The sequence below is a fragment of the Podarcis gaigeae genome (assembly GCF_964106915.1).
Source record: "Podarcis gaigeae genome assembly, chromosome: 2".
In the NCBI taxonomy this organism is placed as follows: domain Eukaryota; kingdom Metazoa; phylum Chordata; class Lepidosauria; order Squamata; family Lacertidae; genus Podarcis; species Podarcis gaigeae.
This window is the reverse complement of record NC_139679.1, coordinates 70695399-70712725: the sequence shown is the minus strand read 5'-3', so window position 1 is coordinate 70712725 and position 17327 is coordinate 70695399. Positions and strand designations below refer to the sequence as shown.

At 42.8% G+C, this 17327-nt stretch overlaps 2 protein-coding genes across 7 annotated transcripts in view; one reads left to right on the top strand and one right to left on the bottom strand.

The window, feature by feature from the left end:
- Nucleotides 1–17327, top strand: part of CDC25C (cell division cycle 25C) — a 158423-nt gene that overhangs the window by 115900 nt on the left and 25196 nt on the right. The gene's annotated exons all lie outside the window — the stretch shown is intronic.
- FAM53C (family with sequence similarity 53 member C) lies at nt 117–16092 on the bottom strand. 6 transcript variants are annotated; one of them, XM_083726402.1, is made up of 5 exons: nt 15990–16092; nt 11677–11924; nt 5962–6019; nt 1948–2690; nt 117–547 (listed from the first exon to the last, which is right to left on the bottom strand). In XM_083726402.1, exons 2-5 carry the CDS (start codon nt 11752–11754, stop codon nt 275–277), a joined length of 1152 nt encoding a protein of 383 aa, XP_083582528.1. In that variant the 5' UTR covers nt 11755–11924; nt 15990–16092; the 3' UTR covers nt 117–274. The 6 variants fall into 6 exon arrangements, with proteins under 6 accessions (XP_083582528.1, XP_083582527.1, XP_083582525.1 ...); XM_083726401.1 differs by having other exon boundaries at nt 15983–16082; XM_083726399.1 differs by lacking the exon at nt 15990–16092 and adding an exon at nt 15900–15922.

The following is a 17327-nucleotide window of genomic DNA, read 5'->3' as shown; positions in this document are numbered from 1 at the left end:
ATATGGGAATAGGGAGAAGGATTATTGGCAAAGTTCTGTTTTTCTCACATATGGACACACCCCTCTGGCAGGACTCCATCACTCCATCCCAGAGACATACAGGATCTATACAGCCATTTTTCCTTTTTTTTAATAAAAAAGAAACAAGCAGACAAAACCCCACCAGTCCCACCGCCACTTTCCCCTCTGCACCCACCCCACTTCCCTCATCAAGGAGTGCAGCCTCCCTTTGTGGCTGATCCCAGAGTCAGTTTCTTGTGGAGACATCCAACCCCTAGTTCTCCTCAATCAAAGTTAGATCCAGATCGCTAAAGTCTGGTTGGAAGAGTGTCCTTTTGCTTGCTAAATTCCAATTTAGTCGCCGTGCCGCTTGTACTGCTGCTTCCTCTTCCTCCTCCTCTTCCTCACTTTCACTAAGAACCTGGGCACAGTTGCTGAGGGGACTACATGGAGCTGAAGGTGCTTGTGGGCTACAGCCCAAGAGCCATGATGAATAGCCACCTTCTTCAGATTTGTCCAGCTGACAGACGCCTCCTGCAAATGGTTTCTGTCAAATGTAACAAAACAAGTTTTTATACACCAATGCACCTTCCATACTTAGATTACATTATTCTAATACTGACATTTTATAACCATATTAATAATCACTTGCACTAGAGCTCTTTTAAGTCATAACTTGCCAAAGAAAAACACCACTCCCACCCCCCCCCACCCCGCTCTGGGTCATCTACCTGTGGGCCAGATTCCAGATAAGGCATGAAAAGCCACCTCAAAGCCTGTTCCAGGCTGCACAATGCAGTGCCCCACCTGCGGTGCCATCTACTACCACATGCAAAGGATCCTTATGATGTTAGTACTGTATTTTGTATTTTTTAAAATGTAGTTTAATGTTTCTTGTGAAAGCTGCCTTTGAAGTTATTTGTATCCTGAAAGGCAGGACATAAATAATTATCATAAACAAATAATAAACTGAAGATGACGCAAGCTTCTGAAGGCTCACCGTTGGCTATGGATCTGAACAGATGGGAGACAGAATTGAATTTTGAAAAACTAACTGCTCTCATCCTGACCTAAGCTGACGAGTGAGACAGGCAATGTTATTCTAACAAAGCCTTCCTGAAGCACTAGCTTCACATATGTATTTCTGGTAGCCACCTTACTTTCCCCACAATATAATTATTTATTTAATCTGTCTTCTCAGACCATAGTAGACTACTGTTGAAGTTAATGGGGCTAAAGTCCCGAATGCTACACTTTAATAATAATTAAGCTATAAGTGTTCATATTTGCTTTGCCCAAGGCAGAGGGAGTGGGAAAGCAGTGGCCATAACTGAATACCCCACACTGTGTATGGAGGATGCTATAAAAGGAATGGGTGCTCTACCCAAACATTTCTGCCCTAACTCTATGTTTTGAATCTGAAAAAAACATGGAATGGTTGATGGATCTTCCAGCAATAATTGAACAACCAATTACTGCTGGTCAAATGTGAACTCTGTAGCAATAGGGACATAAAACAACAGTAGTTTCAGCTGGAAACCGGTAATGTAAATGGAGGAGCCCATGGAGCAGGGTCTATTATCACTTCTGTATTTTGTGCAGCACCTGACCCAACATTACCAATAAACACAGAGTAACATGTTTTGTTGGCATCATTCAGAGAAATCTCGGTGTGGCTCCCAGCCCCCTTGGCCAGTGCTTGTAATCTCATCTCAACTATCTCATAACAGCAAATTGTTGTCAGAGGTTAAGGACAGAGGCAAGAGAAGCTGTGTGTGTGTGTGTGTGTGTGTGTGTGTGCGCGCGCACTATTTTTATGTGACATAGCCAAATTTTGTTCTTCACTTCAGTAGATTACCCTTTTAATCTCACTGCACCCCAACATTTTCCATTTCATATGTATCCTTAAGGCACTCAGATGGGAACAGTGCTTGCTTCCTTCCCTACCTGGTTCATCTTGTAGAAATCAAGCGAGGGCCTATGCCACCTCACATCCTCATCATGGCGCCGCTTGAGACCAGATTTCCTGGTGTCCAAGTCACATGGTTGTGAGCGGCTGCGAGGGAGGCTGTGCTGGTGTCGAAGCAACTCTGGAGTGGAGGTGGTGGAGCTTCGCGGGGAGGGAAGGAATCTGACAGGTGACAGGGAGAAACGTCGTTGCAGAGGGTAGGGCTGCAAAGTCTCTCCAGTCTCCCATGATGTGCTTGCTGGCGATTCTCGGGATAGGGCCAGGCTGAAGAAAGGGGGGCTCCTGCCGCCGCCGCTGCCACTACCACCAGGACCATCTTGAACACACTGGTGAGAGGCACTGGGGGCAGGGTTGAAGCAAGGTCTGTTGGCTCCCTGGGCCAAGTTCTGGGCTTGTACTGCCAAAGTGTCCCCTCCACTGTTGTCCCGGCGTTTGACGTGCGTCCAGACTTTGGAGCCCAGGGGCCTCCAGACAGCCTGCCAACGGGAGAGGTCTTCAGGCACTGATAGTGAACGGCAGTGTCTTTTGGTGGGGGGCACAGAAGCCTTTTCTGAGACTACTGAGTTGGTGGCCAGTGTTTGGGATGTGAGGCTGTTCTGAGGACGGTTGTCTGAGCTGCAGGGGGGCAGGGGAAGGCTCAAGCTGGAGTGTTGGTAAAGACCTGTGCTGTCCTGAAGATGGATCTTTGGACAGGGAGCTAGGTCCCTCCATGAAGTTCCCTCTGCAAGAAATATCACAAGACAGAATTTGAAAGATGAAGGCTCTAATTAGCACCACAAGCCAGACAACCAATTTATCATTTAACATGTGAGCAATCAGCACCCTTTGTTGCCTTATTTTTACTTTTTATTAGCACCATCACACATACAAAGTTTCAGAAGCTTCTACAACAGCAGTTGTAGAACAAACAACCATTCCAAGCAATTGTTAGATCAGAAATGGCCCTAACTATTCTACTATACCCAATTAAGATTTAAGATCTGGTTTAATCATCTTTGTTGTGTATCACTCTCGATTAAGAAGGAACCCACAATGACAACAAGATAGGGAAATGTTCTCCAGGATAACATTCTCCATTTGCTCCCCTTAGTTCCCTGATTATGATGCCCCTGGTTCCCCTTCTCCTGTGATGCATGAGGTCTTCACATTGAAGAAGCAATTCTCTTCTTTCAGTGTTAGATAGGAGGCACTTGTGGATCAGAGAAAGGGAGTAAAACGAGTGAGGGACAACATAAATTTTATTGAATACTTACACCCTGTTACAGTTGGAGCAAGATGTTGGCAGGGAGCCAGATTAAGATATCCTACCTTTAAAAAATCTACAATTTATTCATTGTTTGATTACTACAGTTGGGGCAGTTCACTGAACAACTGTGGGAACCAATTAAAGGAATTTAATTCAAACTGAGTAACAGTTGGAGAAAACAATTCATGCTTTTTTCCAGGTTCTTCCATGTTTAGCACAACTGGTGAATTTGGGGTGCTTTTCATGTCCACACCCCCACCCCCATTCATATTTAACACACATATAATAAAATAGCTGGAATATTTCTCTCGCCAACATCAGCACATAGTAAGATCTTCCAGCCACTTCCCTTCTTAGTCACGCCTTAAGAAAAGCAAGAAGCAGTGCTGTGTTTCACAACTGCAGTCCCTCCAGAAAGGCTGTGTTCATTTAATGACATTGTTCTTATAAGACTCATTTGTCTCTTAGAGGTGGTCAAAGCTGGTAGAAACAATAATCAAATGAGTTAGCCTCCAAGTCAAAAGCCAAGCTGTCTTGAAGTAAATCCAGAGAAGAAACCCCAAGTTGTCTATATAAAGAAGGTGGTGTTTTTTAAACAACAAGGAGCTAATATGGCTCATTTCATTCAAAAGCATACCGATTGCAAACTGAAATAAGAGGACTAATATGCAAAAGCTAGAACCAAACATGCTGCACAAAGAGAAAGGAGCAGACACATGACAGGAACCTTGAGAAACACAAACCATGCTTTCCAACAAGACAGAAAGAAGTTTAAATATTCTGTAAATCCCACACAAAGTCACTCACATAGCCAATCTGAGCTCCAAAAGCATAACCATACTAGTCTGTAGCAGCAAAACTGAGTCCTGTTGAATCTTAAATACCAACAAATTTATCGTGGCATCAAGTTTTAGGCTACAGCGCGCCAATATATTGTGTAGAAGAAAAATCAAAGATAACCATGATGGTCCATTAGGACTCCCAATATCTACAGGTGAGCAGTACCTTTTATTGGAACCAATTTTACCTCACTGAGGCAGATCTCCGTGTGTGTGTGTGTGTGTGTGTGTGTGTGTGTGTATTTAAATCTTCACCCTCCAATTGATGCACCTGATGAAGTAGACTTATGCCACGATACATATGTTAGAAGTCTGTAGCCTCTGAAATGGCCTTCTTCAGACACTCCATTAGAGCAATTATTATGCAGAAGATAAAGCTCTTTTAGCTCAGGTTATGCAGCTGAAAATCCTGACAGCCTATTATTGTCCCCTATCAAGCAGGTATAAGCTAACAAGTTTAAAGCCAAGGTACTTTGTTTTGTAAGTTAGCCTGGAAACTTGCTTAAAGGATAAGGTGGAAACTTCTGTAATAAATACCGGTAAATCAGATAAATAAAATGGCCCATCATGCTATAGCTGAACCAAGAAAACACACTCGCCACCAACACCCACAAAGTCATTATTATGTGGAAAATATTCTAATTCTAAGCCTACAAAGGAGTCACAGTCAGATTGCTGTACAATATGGTTCTAGTACAAGTGACCAGAACAGTCACAGGAATGACTCACTTTGGCAGGGAACACACACTTTCTTTAATGTGCCTTGCAAAGAAAACGTGCTGCAAACAAAAATGCTATTTTAAAATAAGTGACTAGAAGCTATTCTACTCAAGGCTCAGTACACTGATTGTACAATGTAGGTTTCCTACATTGATCGGAAACACAGTTCTTTATTTTAAGAGCTACAAAGGATCCAGGAATACACTTTGATACCTTACGGTTTTATGACATACAGCTGAAATTAATTACGTACCAAAATTCTATATGGGCCAATTGCAGTAAGAGTCAACAGACCTGATGAAGACAGCAGCTAGTATTTTTAAAAAATTAAGATTATCCACCTGGCATCCATTCTTCCTCCATGCATAATCAAGCACATCTATAATTCAAGTGCCAAAATCAAGTTATTTATCAGAGTATGTATACTGCCAATGTAACTATGCTACAACGTAGTTTGTATCAAGAGTTAATTATTAGTGCTACCTATCCTGAAGTGTTTACATGACCAGAATACCAGTGGTGGTACTTGGCCACATACATAAACTGCTTTGATCAAGCGGGTATATACATTTTTAAATAAATAAATAAATAACTTTTAAATATAGAGAGCACCCAGTATGGATATAGCAATATTAAGCTGTATTAGATTTGATTTTATAGTTTAGACAATTTATATCTTAGATAAAGGAATCTTAGTGGTTTGCAACATTTTAGATAAAACGGTGGTGGTTGCCAGTTCAAAAATAAAGACAGAAAAATGAAATGGGAGCATTAGCAGGATAAATTTTTAAAACTACTAAATAGAACACAATTGGATCTCTTTCCTTCCATTCGTCAGAAGCATAATGACATTTCTTTACTGAAAACAGCCATTATTATTATTATTATTATTATTATTATTATTATTATTATTATTATTCCTGTTATTTATTGGGATATCCTCCTGCATTTAACTCTGTTAAATTCTTGTTATTAAAACTAAACCACAGCTGGCCCTTTATTTGCACCAAGCTTTCACTTAAAAGTGGAGATGTTATAACAAAATACATGAGCTCTAGGAGACCTGGAAAGCAAGCTAATCTTATTAACTGTGAGCTGCATATAAAGGACATCAGATGATAAAAAGGACAGACAAAAGAGAAATGGATGTAGGCACAAAAGGTGGAAGTCCAGCCAGACGCTCTTACCAGGCGCTATCTGGAAGGGGCTGCCACAGCTGGCCACATCAGCATGATCAGGCAAAGGCTAGGGAGGAAACACAAGAAGTCACCACATCACAGCAAGGACCAGCATCTCATAAGCACCTCTGGATCTCTAATTCCCAACTTGTGGCCTACAACAGAAGAGTGGTACCAGCTGTGGGATTCTACCACATTCAGATATCTTGCTGTATCTCAGTATTGGAGAACTTGTGGCTCTTCAGATATTGGTGGACCATGATGCCATTCACTTCCCACCATTACTCATACTGGCTAGGATTGGTACAAGGTGGAGCCCAACAACATCTGGAGGATCACAGGTCTTCCACTCCTGGACCTATCTGAATTCCTTGGATCCTATGACCCCCACCTCCCACCCCTGCCATTATTAGTAGCAAATCTTCAAGCTTTCCCCACGGAAAGCTTCCAAAACTTACTTTAATCTGAATGTGGAAATCAAAGTTCAGAGGGGCAAAATAACCAAATGGAAACTCTGATTTGCTCAAGCTTAACTACCAGTCCTTTTCATGGTGCTGCTCTTACAGTCATCCACAAGCTACTATGCTACAGAGGTTCTACACCAGAAATAGGCAAACTCTGGCCCTCCAGATGTTTGGGACTACAATTCCCATCATCCCTGACCACTGGACCTGTTAGCTAGGGATGATGGGAATTGTAGTCCCAAACATCTGGAGGGCTGGAGTTTGCCTATGCCTGTTCTACACAGATTTAAACTGCTCCCTTTATACCATGCCTAAACTATTCAGTATCAAAAGCCCGAGGATACTTCACTCTCATTAGAAAAAATGTGAGAAGACAAACCAATAAATTAATGTTTTAGATTATGGCCACAGAAATAATCTAAATTTGCACTTACCACTATTTTCCTCTTTCATTCTATCACTGGAAGCCCTCTGAGACAAGGACAATGTAGTATTTGTCTGTATGTCAGCTCCCTTAATATAAGGAGAGCTAGACACTAAATACTGTACCACAGGCCACCATAAATTAAGATGCACCACTTCTACCTAAAGCAATGAGCGATCTCATCAAATCTCTTGCTTGACAATAACCCATTAAACATACCTAACAAAACACCACAGGAAAGAGTTATGGAAGGATTAATTCTTGTCATCTTTGCCTCCATGGGTTGTTTCCAAATGTCAATAGAGTAACATGCCTCTGCACATTATCCATGCTTAAAACTTGAAAGGCTGAAGTCCCTTTGCTCTCCAAACCATTGACTCTCTGCTACAGAGCTTCCTCTGCTCAAACATCATTATGCTTTTGGACTGTGCCTTCCCCTGCAAAAACTTCATTAGGCCACACATCCCATTCTTAGAAGTCTACACCTCAATGTTGCAGAAAAGTCAAGTTCTGTAACTGGCTGCAACTTTGTGCAGTTTTAACTTTTCTTCTGGGCAATATTTCTAGGCAACAGATTAGTGCATCTTTAACTCATTTTGAGGCAAAAAACTTATTTCCATGGACTCCAGATCCAAGATAAATCAGGAAACGCATGCTTCATATTTCACCATGTCATTCTCTTTTTCATTAATTTTTGCTACAGCAGCACATTGCCTTTCATTTTCCAAGTCAGGCCAGCTCTCCTTAGATTACAGGGATAGATTAGAGAGAGGATCCCTTGGTACAGTTTATCCTATCCCCATTAAGAAAAAATATGGAGAAAGTGTACTGGGAAACACTTTACATTTAATAAGGACTGGGGTGATTGGAAAACAAGGACGACAGAACACATGCACATGAGTGAGAAACTGGTGGGGGAACTTGGAAACTGCAGGTCAGTTCCCCTTGTAAGTGATATTCCACAGTCCTCAAACAGTAACATGCTAAAAAAGAAGAAAATAATACGGGATTTACAGATAATAGTAAAGAAAAAGGCAAGCTCCCAGCGCAGTAGAATGCTTGAGTAATATTCTATAAAGCAAAGAAATACACCAGTATCTTCTTGATTCCTCCCCAATACTCTTACTCTTTCCATCACTGCCCTGTGATGTATTGTAAACCAACCTGTGATCTTCAGATGAAGGGCTGCATAGAAATTCAGTAAGTAAATAAATAAATCACCTTCCAAAGGAGTGACCTTTACCCTCAGTCATTCAGTGGCAAACGAGCCTTTGACCTTTACCTGTTCAGAGCAGCAACAGATATAATGCTAACCTGAGGCATATCTGTAGTCATCTGTAGCAATAACTTCAGACCATACCTGTCCCTCACTTGTCCTTGAAAACAGGAAATTATAGAACTAGCATGGGAAAAACAAAAAAACCCACCCATTCTCTTGCTCTCACAGAAAGAAAGAAAAATCAATATGTGGGTAATTTTGATAAGCCCCTTGAAAACACCAGATAGGCAATGTGATGTAGTGGTTAGAGTACTGGACTAGAGAGACTAGGGTTCAAACCCCCACTTAGTCATGAAGCTCACTGGGTGATCTTGAGGCAGTCACTTTCTCTTAGCCTAACCTAACTCATAGGATTGTTCTGAGGATAAAACATGTTGCTCAACAACTCCAGGTGAGCACCCAGGAAGTAAAGGGCCCCTGTGGCAAAGGTATAAATTGGTGCACTACTCACAAATCACTTTACTGTAGCACCTAATCATGTGATGGGGTGCCAAGTCTCTTACTCTTCTAGCATTAAACAGTAACCTTCTGAACACTAAAAGACAAGGCATGCCATATATGCAACTTGGCTTGCTTCGCCAAAATATGACCGGGTGAGGGGAGGAGAGTTACCATCTCCCAAATATGTCCAACCAAACTTCGCAGTACAGCACAAAGTTCAATTTGGGATGGGAAAAGTTGGCCAGAGTTGAATGTCTATATCTGGTATTGAAGACCCAATAACAAATTGGGATTCTCTGCATGTACCAGACACCTAGCTGCCCGACACTCTCTCTGTTTGAGCTGACAGAGGTGGTTAGTGTGGCATTGAGAACTGCACAGTTTATGGTTTGGGGAAACTTTAATAGCCCCACCAAACCTAATTGAGGCTGATTCAACACATGCAGGATGACAAATTTGGAAGCTAGTCTTCTGTACAAAACAAAGAGGGAAACATCTGCAGGTGAGGGAGTCGTTCTTGGTTCTGTTGCGTTGGCCACTTCATTACATGATCAGATTTGACATTCAGGCTGTAATCTCCACAGAACCTGATTAATTTCAATGGTTTTCTGTAATCACTGGAGCTTTTCTTAAAGGTCTAGCTGATGGTCCTGCCAAGGCTCTGGTATCTGCTTGGAATGAGGAGATCACAACAGCAGTTGATGGGATAGCTCCCAAATATCCTTGACCTGATTTGTATAAGCATGTCAGCTCTATGGTATTCCAAGAAGCTAATGGTGATGAATCATCTGAACCAACAATTAGTGTGTAAGTGACAGAAAACATTCAACAAATATGACCAAACACAAATGAGAGTTAATTTACTTCTCTGCCACCACTGCATTTGTTCAACATCATCCACCACAGCTGTTTCTGGTGATGAGCAGACTCCTCAGTGGAGGCTCAGTGATGCAAGATCTAGAGCCTGAGTTTGCTGTTTATTTTGCAGATAAAGTAACTTGCACCTGTGCCAACTTGGGTGTAATAACTGTGATAGAGTCCAAGACTATGAGCCTCTATGAGAGTCATACTATGATTATCACCACCTCGCACCAAACTGAAGACATATACAAGCTGCTTGGAGAGTTGAGGCCCACCACATATTCCCTTAACCCTTGCCCATTTTAGCTAGTGAAATCTGCCAAGGCTAGGCTATGCAATCTGAACCTTGGAGGTGATTCAACACCTTTATCAGGGAATACTGTGGTCACTGCTACCTTGAAATAGGCCATGGTGAGGCCACTTTAAAGGCAGTTTAGAAACTTCAAATGGTGCAAAATGCAACTGCCCAAGTATTGATGAAGGTCAGGTGGTTAGAGCAAGCAACAACTATATTGCACCAATTACACTGATTAATAGTGCATTTCTGGGCTCAATTTAAAGACCCAGCAATTACCTTTAAAGTCCCAAACCAGGTGTGGTGAACACATGGATCATGCCAAAAGCAGTATCTTCCCCTTAAGGTACTTGGTGTCAGGTACTCAGTTCTACTGTAACATCTCTATAAATATGGAGACATCACTCCTGCCTAATGAAACTATTAGCCAATGACAGCCTACCAATTTACCTTCATAGACATTATCATGTGGAGATCAGTTCCATAGGTTAATTACATGTAAATGTAGAATGGAATCTCTCTCCTTAAGCAGTGTATGGATAATAATCTCTGAGAAGAAAGATTGCCTACTACCATGGCAATAACTCCAACCCAGCAACAGTAGCTCCACAATTGTAGAAAAGTAATGGGTAAGAGGGGGAAGGAAGCAATTGTCTTTATTTTTTATCAATTCTTATAAGTGTAAAATCACAGCCCTTTTCTTTAACCCCAAACACATCACTGGAATGGTGAAATTGACTTTGAGGAGAATAGAAGCAGCTTTTGGTCTACTCGGTTTTACTGCTAAGGAAAAGATGGTGTTCTTGAATGCCAGGGTACTGCTGAAAGAAGCAGAACCCTCACTTTGAGATGTCTACCCCAACACACCACATTCATATTTGCATAGATACTTACTCATCTGTTCATCTGCTTAAGAACTTTTTTTAAAATTCCAAATCTCCTCTGGCCATGGAGAAGCAAGGAAACTTGGGAGTGGGGGTGGGGAATATAAGCTGTTTCATGGGTCACAACCATGGCCATAACAAGAGGTGCCCATAACAATCACCAGAATAAGTGTTCTTACTTATTGTAGAAGTGTTAGCCATGTTCCCAAGAGCTGGTTTTAGCTTTGCCAAGGTAAAGATCAAAACAGAAAATCTGTAAGGGTGATTGGCGGTAGGGCACTAAACAAAATATATGTACTACTGGCAGTGCTAGCTCTGCAGAACGCCCCTCTCTCCCAAGCCAATATAGCAGGCTGCTGGTTCACAACAAAACTAATGCTGTTGGGACTACAACTCCCATTCACCCTTGCCAACATAGTCAATGATCAGGGATAATGGGAGCTGTTGTTCAAGAAGATCTGGGGGAGACCATGTTGGTTACTCCAGCTTAGACTGCCACAAAGTACTTGTACTAGCCCAATAGATTTAACAAATTAGTCTTTGAATAGCAGATCCTCATGCCATCTCAAAAGCTCTGTTGGAACCTCCCCTCAGTTTCAAAAGCAGTTTGGCATGCAGTATGGGCAGAAGACTGTTATGCGCAGGGAAGACCCAAAGTATACTTAGGCAATCAGAATTAGTTATTTGACTCCTGATCATAGGCAGCAGTAGCAGCTTGAATCATAGCGTAGCAATCTCTCCAATCTTTCATTTATTAAAATGAGGCAACGGGTGAATTCAAGGTCACTGAGGAAATCATTCCACCACTGCAAGCATTTTTGCTTGCCCAGCAGAACAATTTTCCCTCTCTTCCACCCTGTGTACTGTTCCGGGGGTTCTCCCAACCTCCAAAGTGGATTTGGAAGAGGCATGGGGGAAGGGGAGCCCTGCTGCACTGGCAGGAGTTCCTGAATTGGTTTCTACGAACAGAACAAGTTAGTTGAATGTGACCCTATGGTTCAAGATAAAAACAAACATTATTTCTTCAACTGATTTGAAAATTATCAAGATGCAAGGCAAGGCAGGGCAAATCTTACCAGGCTGATGCTGAAGGATGTGCATTTCAATTCCTCCAGGCTTTGTTTCTGTAGCTGTTCAGTTATCAAGGTGATCATGGCTTCTTACAGAGGCCAGGCACCAGAACCCTTGAGAGACTCCAGCTCCTGCCACCTGCCACCCTTTCGCCTCCCTCAGCAAGTCCAGCCGCATTCAAGCATCACCATCACATCTGCTAAGTTGTTGTCTTCATACATGCTAGCCATACTCCATCTCATACTCAGGAACCCTGCAAAAGACAGACATTAATTAAGGAAGGCATATTATATCATCTCATACAACCACCTTATTCTCTCCAATTCTGCTGTTCAAAAATAAACATGCATATGTGTGCAATATACCTATACGACCAAGACACAAGTTAAACAAGCTTAGATAAGGCTCCAACCTCCATAGCTAGCATCATATTTTAAAATATTACATCTTTACCCTGCTTTTGCTACCAGGAACACCAAGCAGCATATAGGGTCTGTTCCCCCTACTCTATTTTATCCTCAGACCTACCCAGTGAGGTAGGTGAAAGCAGCAAGATAGTGATGGACCAAATGTCAGCCAGTGAGCTTCTTAGCTGTGTGAGGATTTAGTTCAAACTCTATAACTTAAGCCAAGGAGACTATATAATCACACTGGCTGTCCAACTTTCCCCCCCTGCATGTTGATTTTATTTCAGCACTCTCAGAAAGCCCCAACCATGTGATATCTTATTTCTGTAGTACAAAGAGTCAGGACTCCATCCTCAGTTTTTCCTTCTAGTTCCTTGAATAAATTGATGCCTTACCTTATTCTTCAAATTATCTACAATACTTAAAGGCTAGTGTCTGGGATTCTTAAATGTATTATAGTAAAACATGCAATGTTCCATAATAAGGAAACAGAACTTAGTATTGTGAGCAAAATCTAAATCAGATGCGAAGCTTACCTAATTTAATCTCTCATTATCAGCGCTCAGTACATTAAAAGTCAACATCTACTCTGAGCAAGCTTGATCATTTGCCACTGCCACCTTTCTCCCAGTGTGAACTTTCCCTCTTGATGTGGATAACCAATCCCTAATGTTCAAGCTTTGCTAACTTATCTCAGAATGCTAAAGTGATGGTTGTATTGTAAATAGCGTACTAGAAATAGATAAGGCAAATTAACTACAGTATTTCATTGAACACCTCTTATTCTGTGCAGGTTAATACTTATACCTCTCCTAAACACTGTCATAATGTGCTTTATAAAACCAAGATCAGCAGCCCAGAAGCTCTACTATAGAGTAAAATAAGGCAACAAAGGTAAGATGTTATAGCCTAATAAGTTCTACAGAGAGCTGACCCACTGAAGTTAAGTTAGTCATCTCTCTGTATTGAGTATGACAAATGTTGACTACAACCCAGGCTACTTATGATGTTCATTCGTCATCTAGGAAAGGCAAATTACTATGCATACCAATTTATATAGCACTTTTTGGTATGTGAAGACTGAAATTCTACACACACTTTAGCTGGAAGTAACTCATTAAACTGTCCAAATTACTTCTGAATAGATATGTATAGGATTACAGTATAAGTGGTTACAATCTTCACAGTGTGGTAATTCCCACTTAGTTCAAAGGGGTTTACACTCAGTTATGGGGTATAGGATTGCAGTCTCAATGCATATTTATAGACACAAACTCATACAAATGACTCTTACTTTTTCCAAAAAATAGTAGGAGAACTAACTAGTCCTAAAACCAAAGGGAAAAGAGGGCTCCAAAGACGATGTGTAAAAAGGATTAGTTCAACAAGATGGACTTGCTGGTGGAGGGGAGGGGAGTAGTTCACCAAAAACTATGCTGTATTTGTTTCAGGTGAAAGGAACTGGCAGTCCATTTTTTAGTTTAGTCCAGAAAGAACCAAGCTGAGAAAAGTCAGGTGGCTTGCCTCCTTGAAAATCTTAGTTTTTCTAAGTACTGTATTACATCCCTTCTTTGTTACCTCAAAATAGTTGATTTTAAAATTGCTTCTCTAGGGCCTCCTTGCTGCACCTTTGTCTTCCACTCTACCCTTTCTGAAATCATACATTAAGCATTAAAACACAATTTACAATAATTGTGGGAAAGAGTGAGGCTCCATAGATTTACCAAGCTGCTCACACACTTTCATCCATTTCTAGTCCTGTCTCTGCCTCTTCATCAGTTATTGTCCTCCCCATTATCTGTTCTAGACTGCAAGATTCTTCAGGGCAGGAGCTGGGGCCTATCTACATTTTTGCTTATGGAACTCAGTAAACTAAAATATACTCCATTGGTGCTCTCTAAGCAAAATAACAAATACATTTTCAAAACTTCACAATATTATTTTCTGTATGCTCTTGATAAGGTGGGGTGTACTTTTTCCTCTACTACTTTTTACAGATACCAGAGCACTTTCTGACCATAAATCTAGTAAGGCTGCAGTCCTATGCATTTTGCTAGGGATTAAGTGAATGTGCATAGGACCATGCTGCACACAGAGAAATAGCTTAATTTTGCCACTTCCAATTTACACAAGCAACTTGGTCAACAATTAATATTTCCCCTGGCATACACTGCATACATTGAAGGCTCCTCATAACTTTCTCTGAACTTAAAATACTCCAGAGACTCTGTTCTAGAGAGATTCTGCCAGGAACAATTTCTTTCCCCACGTTAATCCTGGTTAATTTAGCAGCTGATAGCATGCAAAAGATTTGCATCTGAAAGACGGAAGTTCAAGCCCCTGCTCAGTCATGAAGCCTACTGGGTGGCCTTGGATAAGTCAGTATCTCTCAGTAACAACCTAACTGCAGGACTGTTGTGATGAGAATAGATAAAAAGATGAACTGTAATCCACCCTGGGCCTCAAGGATAGGGTGGGAGAAGTCTGCAAGAATAACTAAGAACAAGTCTCCTAGAATGTGCCCAAAATCTTGTGGCTGTTTTTCACTGTAAAGAACGTGCTAGAATTATTTTTATACTTCATGTATTGTCCTCAGGCAATTAGTTATAATACTTTGCTATGCATCTTCCTCCACGCCTACTTATTCTAATAGCTTCAGGCCACAAGCCTTTAGAAAACACTGATCCACCAAGCCCCATTACCAGACACCTTAAAACTAGTGTAGAAAAAATTCCAACAGCTTAGCAAAGTGTTGGGTTTTCATTGCAGCTGCTTCCCCTCCTCCGGTACTACATGATGCGCCCAAGACTTGATTCCTTCGTTTATATAGCGATCTAATTATTTTTTTAAAAAACCCCAAACACAAGCAGGCCTTAAGCAACCTCGAGTCTGTGCGATAGGGAGACAGCGCGAGACTCCATGACAGGATTGTGCCATGCAGTGCGATTCTGCTGTGTTTTTAAGAATGGGTCCCGTCAACCTAGTTTTAGGAATGCATCCACAGGGGACGCAATACCTAACAAAGCAGAACCATCCCAGCCTCCGCGGAGGGAACCACTCCCCCCCCTTTCTCCACCAAGGCCCTCCATTCCACCCCAAATTCCCATAGATTCACGCGCTCCCTTGCACGCCCAGGCAAGCCCCTGAACCCACATCTTCCGCCGAAACCCCAACGTTATCCAATCCAGTGAAGCAAGCGCCCATAACGTAGCAAAACAAAACAACCTCTGCCTTGCAGGGTTCCTTTTTTCCCTTTTTTCTTTTATGACAACAGGAGACGTCTGTAACCAAGGCACCTCACAAAGACAACCCCCCTCCCTCGCCGGAGACTCCCAAGATCCCCACACCATAAACACACACACACACACACACACACCTGGAACCACCAAAATCCCCCACCGCGCGCGCACACACCCCACAAATTTCAGCATTACACCCACCCGAGCTCCGCAGCCCCCTCCCTTTTGCCACCTTTCGCGATACCCACCGCGCCAGCTGAAGGCGGCGGCAGAGGCGGCGGCGGCTCCAGCACCTCCTCGCGGGGCCCGCAGCCAGGCAGTTGTGCGCCCCCCTTTCTCTCGCGCGCCCCCCACCCCCGATTCCGAACAGCCCCGAGACCACCCGCCCGCTGTGTGTGTGGGGAGACCTCGTTCCTGGGCTCCCCCGACACGCCAGCATCCACCGGCCCTCCCTGGTCCAGCTGCCGCCCCCAACCCGGCGGCCAGGGCTCCCAGCCCCACCACCACCACCCCGCCAGGAGCCTCTGCTCCCCCTTCGGTCGGGAGTGGATCGACCTGCTCAGGACAAACCACCCAACTCACAAGGGGGGCGGTGAAGCCCCATAGATCAGCTGCGACCCACAGGGGAATTTCAGGAAGGGGCTCGCCTCTCCGCAACAACCCACTACGAACCCCTCTTGCAGCAACGCAGGGACTTGGCTTTCTGTCGTCCTGGGTTGCCCCAACGCTAGCCTCCTCTTCTCCCCCTTCTACGGACCGTACCAAGTGGCAAAGCATGACGGGATATGTAGTTCGAAGTGAGGCTCTGGGAGAATAGCGTTTTACCCCTTCCTCTGGATCATTCCTTCTATGGCCCAGAGGCATTTTCCACTTCTTAATTTAAGCCAGCCTCGGTTACAGAATAAATACCTTTCAGCGAGAGGGCTCCGCCTCATAAAATGTGAAATACATTGTTACTAAACATATATATACCCCAATGATGTCAAGAGTCCCTTTCTTTCTCCACCTGAGCTCTTTATTAGCCAACCTGGCCAGCCACCTGAAACTGAGCAATAACGCTTCTGGGGCCACTGCTTGCATTGAGCCCTGGCCCCTCATAACACAAGCAGTATTTCTGAAACTACCTAGACCTAAGTATGCCTGAACAACCTTTGGCAAAGTTTGACAGGTTGTAGCTGCAGAAGATCAACTGATAAAACCTATGAAACATGTTTTGTGCCCTGATTCACCAGCTGCAACACATATAGAGAAGAGAATGGCATATACTGAAAGAGCGACCAGCTGGACGTGCATAATCAGAAAAGTAAAAGTCATGTTTTCGTAACCAAGCCACACTCATGACTAAATGATAAATGAATAGGGGCAGTCATATTACTTAGGTCACAAGCAGGCATGTGTAACCTGTGGCTCATGAGATGCTGCTGGACTCCCAGCTCCAAGCAGCTTGGGCGATGGTCAGAAACGAAGCAGTTCTAGTCCAACAATATATGAGGTGCCCCAAGGTTTCCATCCCTACTCTACAGTTTTTCCCTACTGTGGGGCAGGGGGGAAGCAGCTAGCTCTTCATGGTGCACTTTTTTTCCATTTTAAACAGAAAGAGGCCAAGGTTTATGCATTTGATAGGACCCCCTCCAAAAACACACACACAAAAACAAGCCTTAGTCCCTTACTAAGCTTCATGCTTATAAATTCTCTAGCTCCCACCCAAGGTTTGGGGATGATGTTCTCACCTAAGCAACAGAAGGATCTTTACTGAGACCAAGTACAAAGGAGGCTTTCCTCACACCACTGTACTTGTGTCAAGTAGATCTAAACAAGCCAGGCCAATGAAGAACTCATTGATAAGCTGATCCTGGGTGCTCACCTTCTAAAGTAATTCATGCTCAAACTTTTCATCTTTGGTTATCATCTCCCCCCTTTCCCCCCTCCAGTGCAAGGTACTGTCACCAAGTATTCCACTTCTGGAATGTACTTTACTGACTTTACATCCTCCACCCATGCTTCAACAAT

Bases quoted from the DNA above. Each gene is read 5' to 3' on its own strand.
- FAM53C (XM_083726402.1), bottom strand. From the start codon at position 11,754: ATGATCACCTTGATAACTGAACAGCTACAGAAACAAAGCCTGGAGGAA. The intron at 6,020-11,676 runs GTAAGATTTGCC...TTTCCTCCCTAG, and splicing joins CATCCTTCAGCATCAGCCTG to CCTTTGCCTGATCATGCTGA. The intron at 2,691-5,961 runs GTAAGAGCGTCT...TATTTCTTGCAG, and splicing joins CCCCTTCCAGATAGCGCCTG to AGGGAACTTCATGGAGGGAC.